The following is an 18,576-nucleotide window of genomic DNA, read 5'->3' on the forward strand; positions in this document are numbered from 1 at the left end:
TATTTTTGACTATAGTCCTGAGTCATTACTTTATCAAGAGGCCTCGTGCAAAGGAACCCAAAACTGGAAATTTTGAATACCCTTTTTGGGAGTCATTCTTTTTTAACCATGGGTAAGGGTGGCGCACGGTGGTGCCAGTCGGGAGTTAGAATAGCCCGTAATCCCCTGAACCAATGGGCACCTTCCCTTGGAGCGAAGGATCTGATGTCACCAGGGTTCCCTTTGAACCCCACGTGCTTTGCCAGTCTTGAAAATGCTTCTCAAGTCCTAGAAAGTTTCCTTCTTGCAAGATATCCGTAAACTTTTCGAGTCGAAAGCCATTAAACAATGCCAGCATAAGGATTAAAATTTAAGAATTTATGATCAGAAATACAACCCTATTAAAAAATTTTGGATCGAATATTCCTTTATTTTTTCCCGCTTTAACGTACAAATAGAGGGTATTGCTATTTGAATGGTTTCATGGACTGGTAGCTGGATGGGTGGATGAGGGAGGGGAGCTCTTTGGATCCTGGACCTAAACACCCGTTGGAAGTCTCCACATAACCTCAACCGATTTTCTCATGGGTCCCATACTGAATGTAGTATGGCATATTATGACAGTAATAATTCTACTCTGCCTTTCCAAAATGGAAAATAAATTCAGTCATATAGTTTAAGAAAAGCTGTAATAAGGATAAAGAAAGTATGGCCCAATTTAATTTATTATTTGATTACAAATACAAATCTTTAATCTAAATCAATTATCAAATCAATTAGGAAACCCAAGCTGGTAAGAACGCAACAGTTTAACTTATTGTAACAAATCTCTCTCTCTCTCTCTCGCCGACTCTCTCTTATCCCAGCCCTCCTCTCTCTCGCTCTGAATGGTACTTCCAATGTTCCCTTGTAAAACGTGTTATACCTAAAAAATGGAAAAATATCGAAAAAACGTTAAACCAGATTCCATTGTGGTTAGCATCATGTTGGTCGAGCTGGGAACGGAATAACGCAATTAAGATGTCAGTGGACGTCAGTAGCACGAATCGGCAGAGAAGGATTAACAGGGTAATAACAGAAGAACTCTGGGGAGACTCTGGTTTTGTTTCGGTCAATGCCAAGGTTTTCAACCTTAAAAATTGGATTTCATTTTACTCGCTAAAACAAGCCATAGGTCACCACCTGCTTTCTTTTCTCTCCTCTCTCTCATCCTCATCCTCGATCTCTCTCTCACTCTCTCTCGATCCTCTCGGCTCATCTCTCTCTTTTATTTCTTTTAGCCACGGAGAACAATGCTTTTATTTTAATCCTCATAATAGAATTCTTATTAACTTTTCCGTTTTAAGGATTCACATGTTGTTTTTGATGTTTGTTTTATTAACAACTAATAAATTTGTTGCAGTTTTCTCATTTTGGTTAAGAAATTATGCAGTAATAAAAATTCAAGTCATTAAGTATTTAAAATTTAATGAAGAGAAAATTTTGCTGCATATTTTTTATAGACGAATGTTCACTTAATTAAAAACTGGTAGCAGATTAATTTCCGTCCAGTTATTTTACAGCGCACCCTAAGACAACGCTCTCCTCTGCTTATGAAACGGCAGATAAAAAATAAAAAATTATTGAGGAAACTAAGAGACGCAACCAAAAAGCTTGAGTGTAATAGCTGCTCTCTCTCTCTCTCTCTCTCTCTCTCTCTCTCTCTCTCTCTCTCTCTCTCTCTAATGTTTGGGTTGGCTCCTAATATTTTTTTTTTTTTTTTTTTTAATTTCACTCCATCACACTCGGAAATTTGCTTCAGAAATATTTTGCATGCTCGCGTTGCATATCAATATAAAAAATCATTGTGGTTTTTAATAAAAGATGAATGGATATATGATCCATTTTTTCAGATAATTAATATCATAACTGTAATTTTAACTAAACCCACAATGTGAAGATTTTTTGCTTAATAATGAAAGTATGAGCCAAACTAAATGAAACCAAACACTAATCCCCCCCCCCCTCTCTCTCTCTCTCTCTCTCTCTCTCTCTCTCTCTCTCTCTCTCTCTCTCTCTCTCTCTTTTTTTTCTCTCACTACGCTTCCTGTACTCTGCAAATATTTGGACAGGGAGTTTCGTTCAATCGAAAAGTTTTTTTATTTTATCAAGTATTTGCTAATATTTTATATGTTCAGTCAACTTATTCCAAATGACAATCTTGTCTTTATATTAGCAAAACATAAAAGGAATCCAAATATCGTCTTGTTAGTTAAGAATATCGAATAGGTACTATATATTTTAAAGGAATTTCATATAAATCCACAGATCTCACGTTTAGCGGGGTTGTATCTATATTTACCTAAAACTTGGAGAAAACACTTAGACTATAGCATCAATTGGGGCGATCACGTGGAACTTGTTCCCAGTTCTTTTTATTTTTCCATAGAGGGAGTTTGTGCATATTTTGCTGAAAATAGAGGAGCTGACTCTATTTATGTATTGGTCGACGGGATTTCAATACTTGGGTGAGTATAGGTCAGATTTTTTATAATTATTTTTTTCGCTTAAACCAGATAAGTCAAATCAGCTGGAATATCAAGAGTATCATTTTATTAGAAAAGCATTCTCTCCCACGTAAATATTTTAATTTAATATAATGTCAATAAGAAGTTTATAGCCTGAAGTGAAGATCAGTTTCACCCACACTAAAAATTCCCACTTTCAACTTAGCGCTACGTACAGATGCAGGACTACAATAAATAAATAAATAAATAAATAAAATGCAGGCAATCATCTGTTGTTAGTGAGAAAAATTAAAATGTTTATGTTGGCACACCTTATAGGTTCCTAAATGGCGATAGAGGCTTTGTCTACCACGGTGCCAAATGTACTTCTCTGGAGTTTTGAAGGCCTACATACCACTCCCGTTTATACCTTTTAATCCCTGCGTCTGTTACTGTCTCCTGGGAACAATATACTTCTGGTTGTTCTGTATTGCCTCGACTTTCCTTAGAAAATCTTTTCATTCCTCCAGGTCTCTGTTTTTCAAATAGGCCTAATTAAGTCTTTCTGGACCTTTTTTGGGTTGATCTTTAGCTACTGGACTTTTGCACTTTTAATCTACTTCTGTATGTAAGATTATATTTTATTCGTAAACACTGACACATTAGGTGTCATTAAATATTTGCAAAAAGGATTCCCATTTTATTTATTAAATTCGACAAGCAACGTACGAAATATTAAACAAACGTGTTCTCTCAATAAATAGATTTTGTTGTTTTATGATGGTTGAAGCTCTCTAATTAAGTGTGATTACTTCAGCGCACGTGGAGTCCCATCATATTAGTTGTATTCATTTTATACCGCATGATTTATTAACAAATGACATGTCTAGTAACTTTGTTTCTCCTTAATTAAGGATTTATTTTTCTCGCAAATATGCAGTGCAGATAATAAAACGCCCAGTCATATTAAATAAAATATGTACGGTTATTCCGAATGTGACTTAACATGTTAGTTATATTTTTCACTTTGGTTAGTCATGATTTTTAAGAAAACATCAATAAATGCAATTCTTTTGCAGCACGGATTGACACGTTTCCATCCTTGTGATTTAAAATACAGTTATATATAAGAAGCGTGAAATATCACAAGTATCATATATTTACATTAACGAAATCTCCAAAAAAAAAAGAAAAATAATAACATGTTCGTCCAAACGGGTAGTTAGCATAGTTGTAATGGATTGATGGTTGTTAACAATATAAAGAAAAGGACAGGAAACTAGACAATAGTCAAAATACCTACACCATTTGAAGTGGGAGCGACGACATTTAAAGAGCAACTGAATTGTCAATACATTACCGTTACGTTGTAGTTTGATTCTAAAATAAGGAGAGTCCGTAAGGAGAATATCCAGTTTGTTTATTGCTTTGGAGGGGATTTTGAAGTCTTGGCGTGTGAAACTATTGTGTTTGTGACAGTGACTCCTGAAAACTGAGTTTGACTGATTTAGAAGTGAAAGACCTGTTCTGATGATAGTCCTTCGAATGTGTTCAGAAACTGTGTGCTGCAGTTAATGGTTGAAGCTACAAATAAACCAGTGTTACTGGCAGGACGAGTGAAGTGGTTAACAACAGGTGAAGATAATTACTCAGGCAGAGGGTCACTCATAATAAGGTAAGGCCCAACTGTAAATTTAATAGTAAAGACAAACCGATACTGTATCAGTTGTTAAGCATTTCTTAATATTTTACAAAGGCTTTGTGTGTGTGTGTGTGTATACACATTGTCCTTTGGTACACTGAAAATTGGAATTCGTAGAATTACTTTTTACCCAGAAATGATCTAAGAATCTGTTGAGACGATGTGATTGGAAATTATTTGGATCAAAAGTAGTTTTGCAAGCATTAAATTTTTTTATCATATTTGATGAAGTTGGAACAAATATTGCATCCTCGATAAATAATAGTCTTTTTGCTATTAATTCTGTTAAGAAGTAGAGAAATGAAAACCTAGTTCACCAGGTGGTGAGGATTTTTTGTAAAGTGAAGTGTAGAAAAGTTGATGAAACCCCTAACAATTACGATGTATAGTTTTAAAATTTCATATTCGGATTTGTGTATTTAAATAATCAAGGAATCAATGACATAAATAGGTGTTAGCGTAGCTGGAAGGGAGAGAGGTGACCCCATCCTGGAGTATAGTTTAAATTTAAATGTGAAAAAAAACACACAAATTATTAGTAGCTATATTAAACATGTTTTTCCAGTATGCTGCTATTCAGTTTGTGATATTTATCTTTGTACGCAGTATTATAAAAGATACCTTTTTCAACATCTTGGATATTTGTTAACAAATAAACAGGAATATCATCCATCCACTTTGTATTAGAGACAGAATTACTTTATTTAATCATAATATTTCACCTACTTTCCCTGACTTTCCTTCTACGTCTCTCAATTCGATAAGTTATTGAAATTGTCTTAAAGCAATACATCCTTACCTCAGAATGATATACGCCATAACAAACCTTATCCAGCACTGTTCTTCCCTTATCGCCCCTTCATAAAACATTGTTATTCGCTTTTTTATGTAAATTAATAAACCTAATATTTCTCAAATCTAAGCTACTTCTACATTTCAACAGACGAAAGATTATTCGTCTCACCCAATCAATTTTAACAGATATCAATAGATGAAAATGTATGGATCCTTCTAAACCTAAACTACTAAGCAGCCAGGAACCATTTCAACATTATTAGGCAATGGGAACAGTACTTTGTATCGGCTTCTAATTTCATTTAACCACCTGACAAAAAATGCATTATAATATTAAAGAATATAAGAGTTTGCAAATCATTGATTAAAAGTTTGATATACACCCAGTGGACCATACAAGTAGTTTCACGAGTTTTCAAACATATGTTTCTACAAATCTGTTCTGTAAATTATGAAAATTGCTGAAAGTTAGCCAATACCTAGTCAGACCTATTTAATTTAGTGACCGTGTGTTCTAGATTGTTTAGTATCGAAAAATGTTACTTTCTTTTAGGAGAACATTTTAAAGGTGAATTCTTTTGAACTCTCATAAATTAAAACATAAAAAGTCCAGATATGTCGTAAATACCAGTTAACATATGTATCACGCAGCCATGCAAAGGAAGCATTAAAACTTTTTATGCCAGAATCATAATTCCAAGAAGCATAAGAAAGCAGGAAATGGTCACTTTCTTCAACTTTGACGTCCAATCTCTCTTCATTTCTTTCATTCTATCAAGACTGGACAAGACAAAAGCCAAAGACCAGTTCACTGGTTTTGAATGACTCCTCGTGCAAAGACAAGGACAATGGAACTACGGTGCTTGAATAGTTGAACTACTTTTCTTTTCATTTCTTAGAGCCATCAAAATCATTTGCTAGACTTACCCCTCATAATTAAAGTGATAAACCTCATAGTACGACTTAGTTATCACACAACAAAAAAGAAATGAACTGAACAACGATTATAGTAATAAGAAAAATATAACATTGGTTTACGGGATATATATTTAACGCAATTTATGAAAAAGCATGAAAAAGTTAATGGGAAACAAAAGGCTTATATAGTCAGTGACCCTAGATACAAAAAATTAGAGATTCTTCTCTATTTTCCGAATAGCGGCTTTTTCCGTGCTACTTAAACAGGCTAGTAGAGCGCCTATAGAGGTCATCATCAAATACAGAGCCAAAATTGGTGTATATATTTGAATTTTACAGATAAACTATGATTCCATAGTTATCAAAGTCATTAACGATTTTCTCTCTCTCTCTCTCTCTCTCCTTCTCTCTCTCATCTCTCTCTCTTCTCTCTCTCTCTTCTCTCTCTCTCTTGAAGAAAGCGAGCTTTCGTCTGGAGCTGCCAAACATCCTCGGGGTGGGAAGCTGAGGCTGGACTAATCTTATTATTATTACTTTTTGATAATAATAATAATAATAATAATAATAATAATAATAATAATAATAATAATAATAATAATAATATAATAATAATAATAATAATAATAATAATGGAGAGCTAAAGAAGGAAACTGAAGGAATGATAACAGCGGCACAAAATCAGGCCCTAAGAACCAGATATGTTCAAAATACGATAGACGGAAATAGCATCTCTCCCATATGTAGGAAGTGCAATACGAAAAATGAAACCATGAACCACATAGCAAGTGAATGCCCGGCACTTGCACAGAACCAGTACAAAAAGAGGCATGATTCAGTGGCAAAAGCCCTCCACTGGAGCCTGTGCAAGAAACATCAGCTACCTTGCAGTAATAAGTGGTACGAGCACCAACCTGAGGGAGTGATAGAAAACGATCAGGCAAAGATCCTCTGGGACTATGGTATCAGAACGGATAGGGTGATACGTGCAAACAGACCAGACGTGACGTTGATTGACAAAGTCAAGGAGAAAGCATCACTCATTGATGTCGCAATACCATGGGCACCAGAGTTGAGAGAAAGAGAGGGAAAAAATGGATAAGTATCTAGATCGAAAATAGAAATAAGAAGGATATGGGATATGCCAGTGGAAATCGTACCCATAATCATAGGAGCACTAGGCACGATCCCAAGATCCCTGAAAAGGAATCTAGAAAAACTAGAGGCTGAAGTAGCTCCAGGGCTCATGCAGTCGAATTGGAGGACTGTCCATAGAGCAAAAAAAAAAAAAAAAAAAAAAAACAAAAAAAAAACAATAATAATAATAATAATAATAATAATAATAATAAACTAAAACAAAGTTAGCCAGATTATGGGTGATTCACCCCATCTGATAACTGTCGATTGGACCAAACGAGCTCAGGCTCACTTTCAGAGATAAGAAATACTCCTCTGTATTCTGGATTTTTCTTTTGGAATTAAACTATTGTTTCAGATTTAAGTATTTTTTGGGAGTAATGAAAAAGCTAGTAATAATATTTTTCAATATGTATATACATGTTAATATATATATATATATATATATATAATATATATATATATATATATATATATATATATATATATATATATATTCTATATTATATATAATAAAAATGAAAGAAATTTGTGTAAGTGGGGAATAAGGACACGCATTAATATACAATGCAGTTACTATCATATTCATATGCAAATACTCCAAGATATATTAGGAAATAAGGTTTTCTGAAAGTCAGGTAACTGGATATCACATCAGTCTCTATATTCCCCTATCAATAATTGGTCCGAAATAATGAACTCCAACCATAAGAATAGTGCCATATTTTCGTACTGTGGATTTGGAATTTGAATCTAATAACAGGTAAAACTTTATCTGAAGTTAAATTGTCTAGCACCAGATCTATTTTTATATTTTGAAGAGTAATAAGTCAGCGATTTGTCTTTTAGATATGATGAGACACAGTGGTGGTTTGAATTACGTTTAGCACAAATATTAGAGCATTTGTTTGGTGTCATGAGGCACATTAAAGGCCCTTACAATAATTTAACTCTGATCTCTGCTAGTATTTAGTGGCTATGAAAATGAATAGTAATGGAAAATTACTACTACTACTACTACCTACTACTACTACTACTACTACTACTACTACTACTACTACTACTACTACTACTACTACTAATAATAATAATAATAATAATAATAATGATACTAATAATAATACTAATAATAATAATAATAAATATGATCCTTTATTTCAGTTCAGGATCGTATACATGGAATAAACATAGAGACAATAACCAACACACTAGATTAAATGATAAAATGATTATCGGCAATATCCCTATCAGTGGCTGAAGCGTACTTAGCAAGACGTTTGTTTTAAGATTAGGATTTTAAAATTCAGATTATATAGACTGGTAACATAGAGGAAAACAATAAATGCCACTTATATTTTAAGAAGTAGGGTAACAAAAGAGACTATTTTGTTAAACGTTTACCATGAATTACTCTCATGTAGCCTGTAGATGGACAAGTTAATACTGCAGATAATTCTTAGACTGAAATGGTGAAAAGGAGTGAATCAGACGTTCTAATGAGTTCTTAAATGAGTTTTATTGCAATCCACCCAGACGAGTCTTTCAGAAGGAAAAGAATGTTTTGAAGATATAGTGTGGCTATTTTTTATGGTGGCTAATATCTTTATCAAACAACAATGATTTCACTTTTTTTTCTAAGATTATTCGTACTTCCGTTAATTATATCCATATCCATTAAAGTACAATAGCAGAACTTTCACTACCTATCTATAATGATATGGGGTTTTAGTTTTCCATATATCCTGTTATAGCGTGTACATAAATGTTCAACTGCCTACGTAGCCTGCAGTACGGCCAGCCTGTGTAAGTTTTGCCGTTTCCTTGTTTTAACGTTTTTGCCTATCACTTCCATTTACGTGCACACAAATTTTTCTGTATTTATTTAACCCATTTTACAGTTTTTCACCAATGTTTACGTAAATATTATTTTCATTTGTCACTGAAGTCCTGATTTATCCAGGAGAAGATGAAATTATTATCAACTAAAAAATTTTCCCAATTTTCCTTCGGTTAACATAATGAAAATATATTATTCCACCACAGAGCGAATTGGACATTGAAAGACATTGGTAGCTTAATGCATGTATAAGAATCACGTTGATGTGATAAAAATTCATATATATAAGCTCATTTATTTATTTGGTTTGGGCAAATACAAAGACGTACAGCAAGGAGATTTCTATTTATCATCTGAAGAAAAGGAAACCATTTGAATTTGTTAGCACACAGTTTTCATCCGGTATGATCCGGTTTTTCATAGCACTTGACTGGGTAAACGTTCTGTTTGGAAATAACCTCCTTTATAACGGCAATCGATTCCCGTGGTACTTGAGGGAAAGGTTAAATTACCTGGCCATGACTTTTGCAACCGTTACAGTCCCTGGCGGCCATGGTGACCCCTTGAGCGCGTCAGAGATCTCAATGTGAATATTCTCACAGTACTTAGTTGAATTTAATTTGAGTTTGAACTAAAGGGCTTCATTGTTGTGTTCTAAACATTACAGTTTTCTTTTCGTTTAAACGGTGGAATTCCACATTCTTCGACGATTGTATGCAAAAGTAAAGAAAAATAGTAAGTTAAGAGAAGCATGACCTTGGAATTACGGTCAGTTCGGGAATGAGACTGGTCATACCGTGAGTGAGGATGAGGGGGGGGGGCGGTTGGGGGGTGGGGGGCAATTTAAAGGATTAAGAAGCCAGAAGTGGAAGCAGGTCAGGAGAGGGAAAGGGTCTGGTGAGACCCTTGTGGCATCAGTATCCATTTCCAGATGTTTCGTATAATGTATGTATCACCTGGTATGATCTCGTTTTCTTTTACCCCTCCCGTTAGTCGGGAAAAGACCTTTTCTAGGAAGATCGTCCTTAAAAGCAACAATCCTTGCCCGACGGATTTTAGGACAAGAGTCCTTATAGCCTAACGGTTAAGTTGACCTGAATGCGGGTTTTTAGTTAAAGGATGTCATTGTTGTATCCTGAGCGATGCAATTTCTTTTACTTTACCCTAAAACCCTAAAATTCATAAAAAAAAAATGTGTTTTATTTAAGTTTAGAAAACGGAGAATGACAGGATTGAAAACAAAGACAAATGAGTTAGGTAGCCAGGATTAGACGGATCAGAAAGAAACGCACTGACGAAACCATTCATTGTTTGCTACTGATCGTTTAACAAAAGTCCCGATTTCCAGGTGTGCGTAATTAAAATTCCGTGTCCCAAATACGTTACAACACGACACGGTAAAGCTTAACTTTTTCCGTTTTTTTTTTTTTTTTTTTTTTTTTTTTTGTGAGTTTCATTCCTTTGTCTTTTTTTTATAGTTCCTTCGACGTATTCTGCGTTTATTTATTTATTTATTTATTTATTTATTTATTTATTTATTTATTTATTTATTTATTTATTTATTTATTTATTTATTTATTTATACATTGCTTTATTTGTTTATTTATTTATACATTGCTTTATTTATTTATCTATCTACTTATCTGTCTATCTATCCACCTACCTATCTATCTATCTTTCTATCTATCATTAAGTGTCTTTATAAGAATTTTACTAAATCTTTAAGACATGAGTAACAGAAAATTATTTTACATCATTACATGTTACTGCATAACGTTGCAATTCTCATATAATGACTTATGAATATCTGCCTCTTGGGATAAAATGTCACTCATTTTATTGAACGTGTTGTGATAAACACTGAAAAATTAGAGAATGTAACTCATGAAATAAAGACAACAATTACTGGAAATAAAAGGATTTGGTAAAGCAAATCGAAGAGCAAATACCTGAATGCAGCAGTCTCTCTCTCTCTCTCTCTCTCTCTCTCTCTCTCTCTCTCTCTCTCTCTCTCTCTCTCTCTCTCTCTCTGTAGTAAAAAAATGTATAACATGCACGCGTTGGCCCTGATAAATTGTAGTATTTCAGTATTACATTAAATTTACGTATCAATATCAAGATTTGTAAAATCAATGTGCTTCTGTAACAATAAAACAGAAACACTTTCAAAGAAACGCTTTCAAAATTTCCCTTTCAGATACATCAATTGTAGTTGTTGCTTTAGCTGGCTGTAGAATTATAAGATACGATTACGTGAATTAATCTAGCTTGAACCAGTATATGTTCCTGAGCAATTTAAGATTTTCCACAAGGAATATAAGAGATACGACAAAAGCCTTCTTTGGAAACACTTTTGATTTTTATTAGGTGTTTTACAGTTAAGTATTTCTCAGAAGTTGCAGTTTTCATCCTAGCAGTAGGTCTGGTTCTTTCTACTCTGCAAGTGACCATATATTGATTGACTGATTGGTTGATTTATGGAAATTTGGCACAAAGTTGAGAAATGGGGCTCTATCAACCATTCAGTATGGGTATGATACAGTTGTGGGTTTCAAGTAACTGGGACAAGATCTTACTGACATATTTCGAAAGTTTATATTAAATTGAACCAACAATACTGACAATAGGCCGCATAGGGTAATTTTCTTTGTGCGTTTTGACTAATCCATACAGGTAAGGTAGCGAGGGAGATTTGACTGACAATTTGCCTAGTAGTTCTGTTTTATCTTTAAGGATATTTTTCACTGTGCAATTGAAGTTTTTTATGACTTGATCAAGGAATTTTTTTAAGTTTTTAATGCGGAGAACTGAAACCTCAATCTTGCCTGTTAAAAGTTATATCCTTCATGATACATTAAGAATGGGAGCACAGGGAAGCCTGCAGCTATGTACCAAGATGATTTCTATAAGATTTTCCTCCTTCTCAGGAATCATTTCCTCTCCATCCTCCGCTCTCCAAGTGGTACAAAGAGAAGGAAAGATTTCCTAGAATGCATTTACATAAGATTCAAGGAATAATATATGTGAGTGTGTGCCTTTTTCTCCACGAATGGAAGTCTTTGCAATCTATCATTACTATTTGCTGTAAATGCTTTCATTCATTTACACTATTCATTTATATTTACCTGATATTATTCTTTTTTTATTTTTTACTGTCTTTCACAGACTCTTTCATCTCAACGCTGAGGTGATGGCAATGATATTTGTCACTGGATTGGGATTTTTCCACCAAATGCACGGGACATCCAAAGTGTACCCAATGGACAATGTGTACCTGATATAGTTGCATATTAAAAACTGCCAACATTCTAAGATCGCTGGGTTGTGGTTTGGTAGAAAAACAGCGCAGTCACGAGAAAAGGTAATCGTAAATAAATAGATATTTTCTAGAGGAAAAGGCGAAAGGAGGACCTATGTTATCCCATAAAGAAGCTCTCGATTAGACAGCTGTCTATAGCTGTTTATTACCATTTCAATAACGTTAATCTCTTGTTTATGGTTTTGTCTGAGACCTCTCGTTTACTGTAATTTCCTCACTGGCTTTCAACACCGTCCTGTCCCAATAGCAGATTGGGGTTTAATATTAAGATAGTAAAGTGCAGCCGCTCATCTTCTAATGGCCCTAAGTCGCGGAAACTGAGGTTTGGCGGAGTGGCTAAAAAATATGCCACAATTATATTCCATAAAAAAAACAAAGAAAATATCTGAAATCAAATACGTTTTCAACGTCTGTTTCAAACTCATGGCTATACTTTAGAAAACTTTCACTTGAGTAAGCTCTGATAAATCCTATTCATATTCATATCAGTATCAGAAGTTTGTCAGCAAGGGAATTCTTTATTCGCCTTGCCCTAATGACTTAGAGCGTTATGGACTGTAGGAAAAATGAGTTTATTTGGTGTATTTTGCCCATTATGTATATATGTTTTTTGGTAAATTTTGTCTCTTGGGTACATATTCTACACTTTTTATATTTAGTAAGTTATTTTTTTTTATCAGAACATTTTTCTCATTGCCCTTTTGTGTAGGGGCCATTATTTAAAAAGGACACCAAGATCTTCGTAAACTTAATTCTACAGGTCGAAAATGATACGAAAATTCATTAACGATATCGTAAAATTTCGACTTAGTTTTGAAAAAACGTATCAGCAGATTTCTATAACTTTCTAGTTTTTTTCTTCATCGATTCTCTGATTCACGTCAAAAGGTCCAGTTTTTTTTTTTGTTTTTTTTAACATGGATGAACATGTAATATGAAAAATTTTCTCATGCGATAATAAACATTTTTTAAGGTACAAGAACATTACGAAAGAAAAACCACAATACGAACAGTGCTCTTACCTTTGAACAAGTAATATTTAATAGTGATAAGTTGTCCGTGTACTGTTATAGCGTTAACTTATCAAATGATATAAAAATAAGATTTTTCATTTCTTGATTATTGCTTCTTAAAGTTCCTTTCAAAAATAACGATAAATTTATGTCAAAGAAAATATCTGACTTATGGTAAGTTACAGATTAATCAACTGATAATTCATGGGAGAGTGATAGTAAATACCTGCAAAATATATATATATATATATATATATATATATATATATATATATATATATATATATATATATATATATATATATATATATAAACCTGATATATATTTTACAACGAGATCAAGTGAACTGGTACAAAGAAGATAAGCCTGCAGGCAGATTCATTCTTGCTTAGGTAAGGGTCAGTTGATATTTTTTCAGTAATGACAAAACCGAACATTTCGTAACATCTGATTTTTTTTTTTTTAAGCAATGATTTCCTATGTATAGTGTTCCATTCATCAGTGTCGTTTAGCACACAGAAATGAGAGATTTGTGCGGTGACTTTTTTATATCGAAAAATGATCTAAAAACTTTTGAAACAATGTGTTTTTGAAAATGAACTAGAACAAAACTAGTTTCGTAAATACTGGATCTTTTTATTAAATTCAATGAATTTTGATCTTTATGCTATTGATTCTGTTAAAAAAAAAACTTTGCAGTCCATTATGTAGGGAATTCCGTGAACTCAAGTAGAAGACTTGTTATTATCTATGACATTAATAATTGTATGTTGGGTACCTAAATATTTAAGGAATTTGTGGATGTATTCGACTTCATTGAAAATTGAAAACACGTTGTTTGGGAAAAAACTTGAAAATATATATTTGAATTATGCAGGGAAGTAGACAAGTCAGTGGCATAAACTGATATTAGCAATGTAGCATTCCTTTTCCATCAATAAGAGATTAGAATTAGTTTGTAAATGTGAAAAGAGAATTCGTAGTTGGTGCATTAAGCATGGGTCTCAAAATACTTTTTTGTTTTTTTTTTAATAAGTGGCACATTAGTTCACAAATAAACCTTACGCGTCCAGCAGATATCATCCCACTTGGTATTCAGGACATTTTCCTTTTACCCAGAATGTTTCTCTCTACTTTTCCTGTTTTCCTGTTAATTACACATCCTTCAGTTCATGAACACATCCTTATTCAAATCCAGTTTTACACCGAACCTGTTATTATCCATTCTACAACATGCGTTTTTGTCTTCATAGGAACTTTAACCCCTAAACAAATTTCGTTTTATACCGAACATCCTTGTTACAGTCTCCGTCACCTTCCCGCCAGTGCTATGAAAAGCTCTTTTTAAGTCCATGTGCAAACTGAGACACTTTATCTAACACTGCTCTTCCCTTATCAGACCTTCTTGTATATATCTAATTTCATCATAGAAAAACTTTGCTATTCGTCTTTTTATGGCAATTAAGTAACCTTTTGTTCTCAATTCCTTAAAAGATTTCATTTTCGCAAAACATGAGTTCATGCTTCCTTCGTAATTAACATCTTTTACGATGTTGTCAGCTGTTTAAGAGCTTCCAAATATCCAATTAAACAATTTATTCTATTATTAAAATTGATATTAGTCCACCAATATCTCGTCAACACTTAATTTATGGATTCTAAGATGTTTTCTCAAGATTATGGTACACAACATTTAGATAATTTGAAGGTGAAGTTTTGTAATCTCATTAAAAAAAACATTTAAAAGGAAAGACAGTCAACAATGGAAAGAAAGGAAACATCTAAAGTCAGAAAATTATTACTATCCGCAGGCAAGATTTCCATTCGTCTCCCTTTTCTTAAATTTGTTCAACACTGCACAAGACAAAGGCCAGAATAGTGTTCACTTGTTTTGATTGACTTTTCGAGTAATGAAAAGAAAAATTAAAGTATATTACTTGGACATTCAAACGTTGATTTTATTGTCTTTTTGAGTAACATTTTTTAATAGTGTAAAGAACAATGGGAGAATATTGCCTGAACGTTTGAATTAGCGCTCTTTTCACTTCTTAGAATCAATATTCATTATTGAGATAGAATTAATTTTTCGGAAGTGCGTTCAATCGAAAATTAGTCTAAACCACACATATGGCATTATTTCACCATGTAGATTAGGTTAGTTCCAATGGCTGAGTGCTGTCTTCATACGTGCACTACTGACTTTCATTGATAGTATAGTATTTTATTGAAATAGTAAATCTCAGACAGTTTCAACCTTTATATAATGGTGCAAGGCTTTTAGTAAACTGATTTGACATTCGTAGGCCTGTGAAGTCGATTTACGTAATGTAGATATAGGCTTAGAATTGCATTAATTAAAAGCTATTCATTGATATATTATATTACACAATGTTATATTTTTTTCCTGAAACTTACTCATAATGGTACTTTAATCAAACATTGGACTTTAAACTATATTATGATAATATAGTTTAGATTTATTATGATAATTTCTCTTTGGATTTAACGTGTAAAACCTTCTAGTAAGATCTAATTACGTAGCCTACTCCATAAAGGAAGATGGCTACTTGAAGGTAAAAAAAAGTAACAGTAAGGTAAGGATATAAATATATATTTAAGACTTTAAGAAAACAGAATTACAGAGGACTCTTAATTTATGGATTCTAAGATGCTTTCTCAAGATTATGGTACACAACATTTAGATCATTTGAAGGTGAAGTTTTGTAATCGCACAAAAAAAAATAAAAAAAAAATATTTAAAGGGAAAGACAGTCAACAATGGAAAGAAAGGAAATAGTGTAACGAACAATGGAAGAATGTTGCCTGAACGTTTGAACTAGCGCTTCTTCTCACTTCTTAGAATCAATGTTCATTATTGAGATAGAACTAATTTTTCGGAAGTGCGTCCAATCACAAATTAGTCTAAACCAAACATAGGCATTATTTTACCAATGTAGATTAGGTCAGTTCCAATGGCTGAGTGCTGTCTTCATACGTGCACTACTGACTTTCATTGATAGTATAGTATTTTATTGAACTAGTAATCTTCAGCCAGTTTTAACCTTTATATAATAGTGCAAGGCTTTTAGTAAGCTGATTTGACATTCGTGAGTCCTGTGAAGTCCGATGACGTAATGTAGATACAGGCTTAGAATTGCATTAATTAAAAAGCTATTCATTGATATATTATATTATAAATGTTATTTTTTTTCTGAAACTTACTCAAAATGGTACTTTCATTAATATTGTACTCTAAACCATAAACTATAAAACCAGTGCTGAAAAAATTGTTCGTAGATTTATTATGATAATTTCTCTTTGGATTTAACGTGTAAAACCTTCTAGTAAGATTTAGTTACATAGCCTACTCCATAAAGGAAGAGTGGCTGCTTGAAGGTAAAAAAGTAACAGTAAACGTTAAAGGAATATATATATATTTAAGACTATGAGACGAACACATCGATTCTTTCATTCTCTCAATATATTATCATACTTTATTAAAGAGTCGTGAATTCAAATAGGCTTATATATTCAGTAAGACTTATACAAAATAGATATAAAAATATAAAATCCTCATACAATAATATGTAAAATTACACATAGAAATACATAAAACAGACTTTCTGACATGGGTTACGTCTAACCATAAATGAAAAAAAAGTCTACCTAATTAATAAACATGTGTACAAAAGACTTACAGGAAAAAATATATACATTCATACAGGTGTAATTACAGCATTTCAATATACAGTATGTAACAGGAATCAGTGATTTCATTGGGCAAAAAGTAGACCTTATAATACATGTCAACAAACTGCCCAAGTCGAGGATGCAAGATGCCCTTGTAAGATATGCCATGAGACTAACAACATTTACTAGCTGAGAAACTGGCTGCCCTTGGTCAGCTGTAAGATGCGAGCGTTTGGCCTTGACCATTCCTAGCATCTAAGTGAGCCCCTCTTAACAAGAAGGGATCTGAGGGACAAGGATCAGAGCCATTCACTAGCAGAAGGTTTAGGACATACGTTCTGGGAGTGGCAGACATACAGTAGATCCGGGTCTTCAATATCCTTCAATTCTTGGGAGGAAGCGACTTACAAAGAAGACTAACCTCGGGAAACCCTGAAACCATTATCAATTAGGGAAGACACTGCATTTTTCCCTGTGTGCCGCTGGCTGTCAGAGAAGTCACGCTGTAATCTCGCAAACAACTCCAAAAATGCGAAATTATCATACTAAACTGATAGAGGTGAGAATCGTTTTTTTTCCCTCCTTGACATAATCGTCAGCATCATTTAATGTGGAGATAATCAGCTCCATTTCTTCGATTCCCTTTAAAAGTACATTTATAAATTCCGCAGCGTATTCCTTGGGATTATCATTCCAGTTGTGTGCATTCGCCAGTGTTTGGTTGGAGGATCCAAATAGGTTGGCTAATGATCTGAGGTGAAACAGCCTACTCTGGTGCAGTGGATTCAACTGATTTCGTTGCGTATCGATGGCGTGAACCCATAATTTGATGCATCGTTTAATAGCATAGCTGTCTACATAAGCATTCCCTGTTTTATTAATATTCTGCATTGTTTGCAAGTGACCAGGATAGGAATATCTGGCTATCTCAGGTGACCAGCTTCAGTGGTACCCTATGTTACTTGCGCTGGTCTCCTAAGTTCTGTTGCATACCAGGATTTTACTCTTTTGTTTAAAATGAGTCTTATCATTTAGCTTTGATGCTGCATGAGAGTGACTTCCTCTCCTTTGCTGAATGGATTCTTTTTTCTCACTCATCCATGATACCTGTTATTAGGTGGTCTTTTGACCTCTTCTATATTATGAGAAATTCTCTCTCTCTCTCTCTCTCTCTCTTTCTCTCTCTCTCTCTCTCTCTCCTCTCTCTCTCTCTCTCTTTCTCTCTCTGTGTGTGCGTGTGTATGTGCTCTTCATATATCATATTAAGTAGCTCACCGATATAAGGTACTACAGTGTCCTAGTCTACATACACCGTTATATATGAAAATCCGATATATCGAAAATTTATCATTTGCTATTTAACAGGACACTATATTTGTAGTGATGATTTAAATAAAGTTTTTTTTGCTTGCTGGATGTTCCACGTTGGCAGAGTGGATTTTGCTCTTGGCTACCAATCCGGTAGTCCGAAGTTCGATTCTCGACTCGGTCAACGCGGAACCAGAGGAATTGATTTCTGGTGAGGTGATAGAACACGTCAAAATATCTAATCCTTCGGGCCAGCCCTAGGAGAGCTGTTAATCAGCTCAGTGGTCTGGTAAAACTACGATATACTTTGCTTGCTAGATCCAATGACAATATTTTGCAAATAATATTATTATATCGGTACTGTATTACAGAATATAAATATTGTCATTGTGCG

The 18,576-nt window shown here is 33.7% G+C and overlaps 1 protein-coding gene across 1 annotated transcript in view; it reads right to left on the reverse strand.

The window, feature by feature from the left end:
- Window positions 1–9,405, reverse strand: part of LOC135218166 (protein fem-1 homolog C-like) — an 81,634-nt gene extending 72,229 nt beyond the window's left edge. Inside the window, exon 1 of the mRNA XM_064254315.1 lies at window positions 9,364–9,405. Coding sequence (XP_064110385.1) covers window positions 9,364–9,405 — 42 coding nt within the window. The remainder of the gene's footprint in view (window positions 1–9,363) is intronic.
- Window positions 9,406–18,576: the final 9,171 nt, after the last annotated feature.

This window comes from Macrobrachium nipponense, chromosome 9 (assembly GCF_015104395.2).
Source record: "Macrobrachium nipponense isolate FS-2020 chromosome 9, ASM1510439v2, whole genome shotgun sequence".
NCBI classification, from domain to species: Eukaryota; Metazoa; Arthropoda; class Malacostraca; order Decapoda; family Palaemonidae; genus Macrobrachium; species Macrobrachium nipponense.